We start from the raw sequence: 6,793 nt of genomic DNA on the forward strand, positions 1-6,793 counted from the left end.
ATATATATATATATATATATATATCAACCTAACAAATCATGCATGGGAATACTAAACCGTGAAATTCAAATTTTGTCAGAAGCTAATAAAATAGTTTTTTTTACCAAGTAAAATAAAAGTTTGAGCAGAAACTAAAAGTATCCAAAGGAGGGTATGATTCAGGATTGATAATCGAATCTCTGACTGTAATGACCATTGCTTCAATATTTGACCCTATTAACTATTCAAAATTTTCGTACTTTCCATGTGTTCATAATTTGTCATGCGTATGTGAATAATTAATTATCAACTGGTAATATTTATTATTTATGTCAAGATTTTTTTTGATGTGATTTGATTAATTTGATGGAGAAATGAAAGATGTTTCTAACAGTCTTCAACTAAAATGGATTTTTTTGCAAGTGATGTCAATCCTAGTTGGGTTGATGCACCGGGTTTTATACTCATGTGGGGCGTGAGGTCGGGAGTTCTATTCCCTTAAACTACCTCTTGTGGTGCCACATGTGGGGAATTTTTCCCTGGAAATCCCTATGGGGGCTGGGTTTGCCCTGTAAAGGAGTTCGAACCCGGGGTGCTCGTTGAAATATTGCGAGTAGGCTCCACTTAATTCGTTTGCCGTTTCCAAAAAAAACTAAAATGGATTTTTGGTTGTCTATTGCCATATTCCCTTTTGCGAAGATATAGGACGTGTTCGGCAAAATTAGCTGGTAGCAGGTAACTTGTAGTTTATAGTGTTTTGTTAAACGCTACATGAAGTAGAATATGAATTTGGAGCATTTGTTTAAACTAAACACTAGAAGCTTGTAGTGCCGAACACGCTCATATACTTTTTTGCGATATCCCTATTTGCATATATATATATATATATATATATATATATATATATATATATATATATATATATATATATATATATATATATATATATATATATATATATATATATATATATATGAAAAGGGTTTTTCATTTATACAATATATTAAGGCATTGAAGTATGTCACATGCCTATTATCATCACATTCTTCTATCACTAACATGGGATACCTGCCACTAAACATAACACTACATCTCATTTTTTTTAAATTAAATTTAATTCAAAAATACATAAAAATTCATATAATTGTTTTTTTAAATACTAATTTTCATTAATTTTAAATACTAAATTACATTAATTAAAAACTACATTTAACTTTAAAACTAAAAATTACATTAACTAAAATAAAAAACAATAAAAATAACATTAAGAATTAAAAGGCTAAAAGTACCAAACTTCTAATTTGTGTTTTTTTAAGCAAGGTTATTCCATTTTGGGTAATTCTTCAATTTTTGTCAAGCTTTGACATGTCTAAAACGTCGATGATTTGTGTTTTCATATTATTTCATGGCCACATTAACCGGATCGATACCAGCTTCGTGTATGTTAACAACAAAATTGTAAATTTCATTGAACTCAGAACATTTGGGCCTCATATCACGCCACTTCAAGCATATTTCATCAACATTTCGAATTACACAACTCATTAAACCATGGAAAGCACTTTCAACATTTATCCAAAAAGAACCGGCAGTTTTACCAGCGTCGTCTTCCGAAACTGCACCCATGCTTGTGCTAATTTCTCTTCTTCCTCTTCTGACCATTTTTTATTTTTGGGAGAAATAGTTTTTGAAGGATCAAACAACAAAAATGTATCTAAAAGGGAAAAGAATTGTATGAAAATAAGATGAGTGGTAGTATTTATAGTTGACTGTTGAAGAAATAGAAAAGAAGCCATTAGGGAGGAGAAGAAAGTGGTTAAACGAGATTTAATGCAAGAAATTAAACTATTCGCCGTTTGGGTTCGTTGTCCGAAGCACCACGACCACGACCCACCACGAACCACCGGGGTGGTGTGCATGGTCGTGGTTCGTGGCCACCTAGACCACGAACACTCTCGTGCTATCTATACTAGAAGGCCTTAATTGAAAAATCTACAACTCAAACATCGAATTTCCCAAATGGTAAGATGGTTTTTCGCGATTGGCCGTTTAAGAATGACAACTTCTTGTAACTATATAGCTAGCAACCTAGAACGACAAGCTTCACTAAGGTGTTTCTAAACCGTTTTGAAATGTTTAATATCATCGACCGCACGTTGTTGTTGAAGTTCATTTTTTTAAATTCAAAATTTACACTTTATTAAATTTCAGAATAAATGTTCTACATACGTTTATTTCGTTTTGTTTCAAATCTCTTAGAATTAAAGTTAAATCATTAATACAATACATCCAATTTTCTATAATTACAAATTTATATTAAACTTTTATTTTTAATAAACTAGTATATCTCACAACTAGTGTTTGATATTTAATATATATTTATATTTGTCCATTAAATAGGAAACATCTTTTGGAGGCAACCTATGGAAGATTTGTGACATCGGCCAAGCAGGCGAAGGTTTTTTCTTATGCCCGGGACGAAATATATATAGATTTAGAAATAGAATAATATGTATGTTAGTCGTTCTTAAAATTTTTTATTCCAATATCACAACATATAAGCTAATACAAACACTTATTTTCGAAATTGTGATCACCAATCTACAAAAATCTACAAGCTAATAAACATTTTACAAACAAGCATAAATATCTTAAATAATCAATCCTCTATACCTCCACACCCCCCCCCCCCCCCCCCCACACACACACACACACACTCTTTTTTTCTCTCTCTTAATTGTTGTGCATTGCTATATGATCGACAAATATTGTACGATTGTCTAATCTCAAATTTAGGATTGTCTAGTTTTAAGTAAATTACCAAATCATCCACATTTGTTTGAAGCTTATGATTCTTACTATATATATATATATATATATATATATATATATATATATATATATATATATATATATATATATATATATATATATATATATATATATATATATATATATATATATATAAGTTAGTCCAAAATACTTAAAGGGTTGTAATTATTACCATAGCAATATGATTTTAATATTAAATTGAACATATTGATTATTTATACAAAACTAAAAAATATATAATTTGATGTCTGCCCAACATGACCTAGTTTAGTTTTGATACATAAATGAATTATTTTGACACAAACCCATTATTTGGATCAGTATCTATTTCGACTTGTTACCCAAATTAGCCAACCCCATTTTGGATTACTTTAGCAAGTGGGAAAAGGACATTTTTCTTTGATCTTTTCTTCAACATATATGGATTCTTTTTTTATATTTTTAATTTGTAAAAGTTAATTTCCTCCTAAAGTTGTGCACATCTCAAGGAGACTTATATTTTACTGGAGACCGTATTGGAACCCTAGCTACCTTTGACCGGTGTTAATTATAATGCTTTGAACCGCCTATAAAACCCCCCATGCTCTTCTCCATGTAATCTCTTCTGTCCTCTTTAGACCACAACTACAGTCTCTTAGCTACACAAAAAACAAGAAAACATAGGAATCATTAAAGTATGTTGTTCATAAGGTTTGAAGGCTTCATACTTGCTCTTCTCATTGTTTCATTTGCCCTCCAAAATCTTTCTGTACATGCTGATCATCATCAAGGTAGTTCATATTTCATCCCCCCCCCCCCCCCCCCCCCCCCCCCCCCTCTCTCTCTCTCTCTCTCTCTCTCGCTTTCTCTCTCTTCTTTGAATCTTTGTGAACTGATCAATGTTCTCTCTTTCTTAGTTGTCTTTTTGGTTGAAAGGAGATTAATGGGAGGAAATTCAATCAAAGAAGCTCAAGAAAAGGATGCATCTGCCAAGAAGGTAAAAGTTTTGTTTTTGACCCAACTGATATCTAACACGTACTTTGAACCTAATGCGTTCGAGTCTTTCTAACAAAAGGTCTGTGTGTCTATCATATCTTGACCACCTTTTCGGAAAAAAAGAAATTTTTTCAACGTTAAGCCATCTGGTTTTGTCATATTTTATAGAGTTCTTGAACTCAACACTCTCATCATCTCGGTCTTCTAAAGGAGCTTAAATGGGTATTCGGGATATCTAACAACTAAACAATAACCAGAAGTCTATTTCTTGATTTAATCGTGCCTTTTTTAATACATAGAAAGTGTTAATTACAAGCTTCTGTAACTTTCAACAGGAACCCATCCACGTCGCTGGAATTTCAAGGATTGCTGGCGTATCAAGCAAAGAGAAAGTCGGAGGAAGGAAAATGGGAATGAATTTGAAGAAACGAGATGCAGAAATGGATTCAAGATCAAGCACAGGTGATGCCCAGAAGTTGAATGTGGAAGCAGGTTTTGTTGCTTTCACTGCTGATTATCATGTGCCAAAACACCACCCTCCTAGGAATAATTGAAAACAGGCAATAAAATATTACTAATTACTGCTTGTATTTCTTAATTTAATTATAATTAGATCCCTTTTAAGTATAATCACCTTTTCTTTAACCCTATGCATGTGTAGCAATTTTATAAAGCTAATACACTGTAGTTATTTGACCTTTAAAGTAAAAAAAAAAAAAAATGTTTACGGAGACAGTATTATGGCAACTAATTAACCCACTTATTTTAAAACCTGTTTGGCAGCAAAAGATGTGTTTATTAGGTTTAATTAATTGTAATTATATTGGAAATTAACATGCTTTTGTTATATTACTATGAACAGATAAGAACGCTTCAAAGGAAGGACCACAAGATTTCTTGGATAACCAAGTAATTATATAATTTCTAAATCTTTTGATTACATATATATATTAACAATGCTTCTCATTTGACCTAAACACAATGAATCTTGAGCATTCACGTGAACAAATCTTGGATTATCTTCAATACGTCATTTAGACATTGTGTCTGTCACTTGCAGGGACAAAAATGTACCTTGGAGACGATGGCAATAAACCCTAAAAGAAGCTTGCAAAAACAAGTCTCGAGTTTGAACACAAATCATATCATTTCTAATGAAGATCAGAGTGACGAATGGAGAAAACTACTTGAAGAAGCTGATCAAAAAGTTATGCAGATGATGAGAAGGGACTACAGTGGTATGAGGAGGCCTCGTCGAAAGCCTCCTATCAACAATCAGGAGCCTAGAAACTGACTTAACCAACTGGTGGTTTTGTTTAATATTTAGGCCTATGATTTCCAACTATAAAACGAAAAATAAGTATTAAGAAGTTAGGTTTAGGCTCACAATTTTGATCCCTCCATAGAAGTGAAGTCCGGCCCCTAACATATATATACTTAGATAGGATTAACAACTAGCAAAACCCAAGAACGGTATTATTTTTCTTTCTGGGTGTTTGTATTTTTTTGTTTAATTTTCATAATAGAAGGGTCATGAAATGTTTTGCTGATGTTTTGTAGATTATGTATGCTTTGTTTTAAACATTAAAGTTTCCTAGTCTTGTGAGATCATGTAGTACTATATATGTTTTATTTTTAGCAGCAACAACTACATTAGTACCACTAGCAAGCTTGTAGAGGAAACAGTTAAAGATTTGGATAGTTTCACTTCACTATAATAAATGTTGGCATTACCGGCGACGTCTTTATTGGCGACATGTAATTGATGCGTTATATGTCACCGCTATTGCCCTACGTCGCCGCTAAAGAAGTCGCCACTAATGCTAACTAACAGCGATCCGCGTCAAATTGCCCCCATCTGTCCGATTTTCTTTCAATTGAAGGGTTGTAGAGGAAAGCGAAAACGCGTTGACTTTTCCCTCTAATATAGAAAATTCAAATTTGAACATCCTGAAAGTGACGAAAAGATCGAATTTCCCCACTGGTTTCTTGAAAATGTAATAATAATTAACAAACAAATATCTTTGATAAATATAACGAATCAAGAATACATAACACATCAACATATGTTTAATAGGTTTATCAAATGGAAAAAGAAAACTCTCTGGAATTCCACAAAGAGTTGTCAGCCCTTTCAATGGGCTCACAAATGGATGTTTATACTTACACTGTGTGCATAGTCAATGGTGTTAGGTTTATGGTATTTAGTCGTGATGCACAACGCAACACGCAAAACTCTTCGGTTCTAGCGGTTGGTAAGGACGGAGAGAAATATTATGGTCAGTTAGAAGAGATTATGGAGGTGTAATATTAATATGATTATTCGACTGTAATATTTTGGTGCAAGTGGTTCGATACAGGAGATATTCTTGATGATAATTTCATCAGTATCAACACAGAAAAAGAAGCGTACCAAGATGATCAACTCATATACGTTTCTCAAGCCAAACAAGTGTTCTACATCCGCGAGCTTGTTAATCATCGAAGAAACCAAAACAACAACCCTCGTTGTGTCATCGAGCATGTTAATCATCGAACTATTTGGGATCTACCCTCCGACAACGCTCGTGTCTAAAATGCTTACAGTGACTCTGTCCAAGATGTCGACAATGTGGAGGCTGAAAATGTTAACACAGTTCAAAACCACTCTTCATTTGGAGCTAGACTTTTTATTGACTCTCACAATACTTTCAAAACAATGTTGATGTAGCTCAAAACAATGTTGATTATGACGATGAGGACGAGACTGAAGTACCTTCGCCAACGAGTAGAATCGATAATGTTTCCTAGAAAGAGACTGATTATGATGATGACGATTCTGATTATGATACTAATGAAGAAGACATTGAAGTATATGATGAAGATTCTGATTAAAAAAATCAAATGCGTTTTTTCTGTAATAGAAACTTTATTTCAAGTGTACCTTTAATTCATATTGCTTGTCTAACTTTTATTTATGTTGTTCGTCTATATTGTATATCTTACAATTTCGCATGGTAACTAACTT

The 6,793-nt window shown here is 32.8% G+C and overlaps 1 protein-coding gene across 2 annotated transcripts; it reads left to right on the forward strand.

Annotated features, from left to right (window-relative positions):
* Window positions 1-3,359: 3,359 nt before the first annotated feature.
* On the forward strand, window positions 3,360-5,375 carry LOC111885839 (uncharacterized). 2 transcript variants are annotated; one of them, XM_023882069.3, is made up of 5 exons: window positions 3,360-3,581; window positions 3,708-3,787; window positions 4,122-4,278; window positions 4,649-4,695; window positions 4,847-5,375. In XM_023882069.3, exons 1-5 carry the CDS (start codon window positions 3,488-3,490, stop codon window positions 5,078-5,080), a joined length of 612 nt encoding a protein of 203 aa, XP_023737837.1. In that variant the 5' UTR covers window positions 3,360-3,487; the 3' UTR covers window positions 5,081-5,375. The 2 variants fall into 2 exon arrangements, with proteins under 2 accessions (XP_023737837.1, XP_023737842.1); XM_023882074.3 differs by having other exon boundaries at window positions 3,362-3,581; window positions 4,122-4,248.
* The last annotated feature ends 1,418 nt before the right edge of the window (window positions 5,376-6,793 follow it).

The sequence above is a fragment of the Lactuca sativa genome, chromosome 4 (genome assembly GCF_002870075.4).
Source record: "Lactuca sativa cultivar Salinas chromosome 4, Lsat_Salinas_v11, whole genome shotgun sequence".
NCBI classification, from domain to species: domain Eukaryota; kingdom Viridiplantae; phylum Streptophyta; class Magnoliopsida; order Asterales; family Asteraceae; genus Lactuca; species Lactuca sativa.

Bases quoted from the DNA above. Each gene is read 5' to 3' on its own strand.
- LOC111885839 (XM_023882069.3), top strand. From the start codon at position 3,488: ATGTTGTTCATAAGGTTTGAAGGCTTCATACTTGCTCTTCTCATTGTT. The intron at 3,788-4,121 runs GTAAAAGTTTTG...AACTTTCAACAG, and splicing joins AGGATGCATCTGCCAAGAAG to GAACCCATCCACGTCGCTGG. The intron at 4,696-4,846 runs GTAATTATATAA...TGTCACTTGCAG, and splicing joins AAGATTTCTTGGATAACCAA to GGACAAAAATGTACCTTGGA.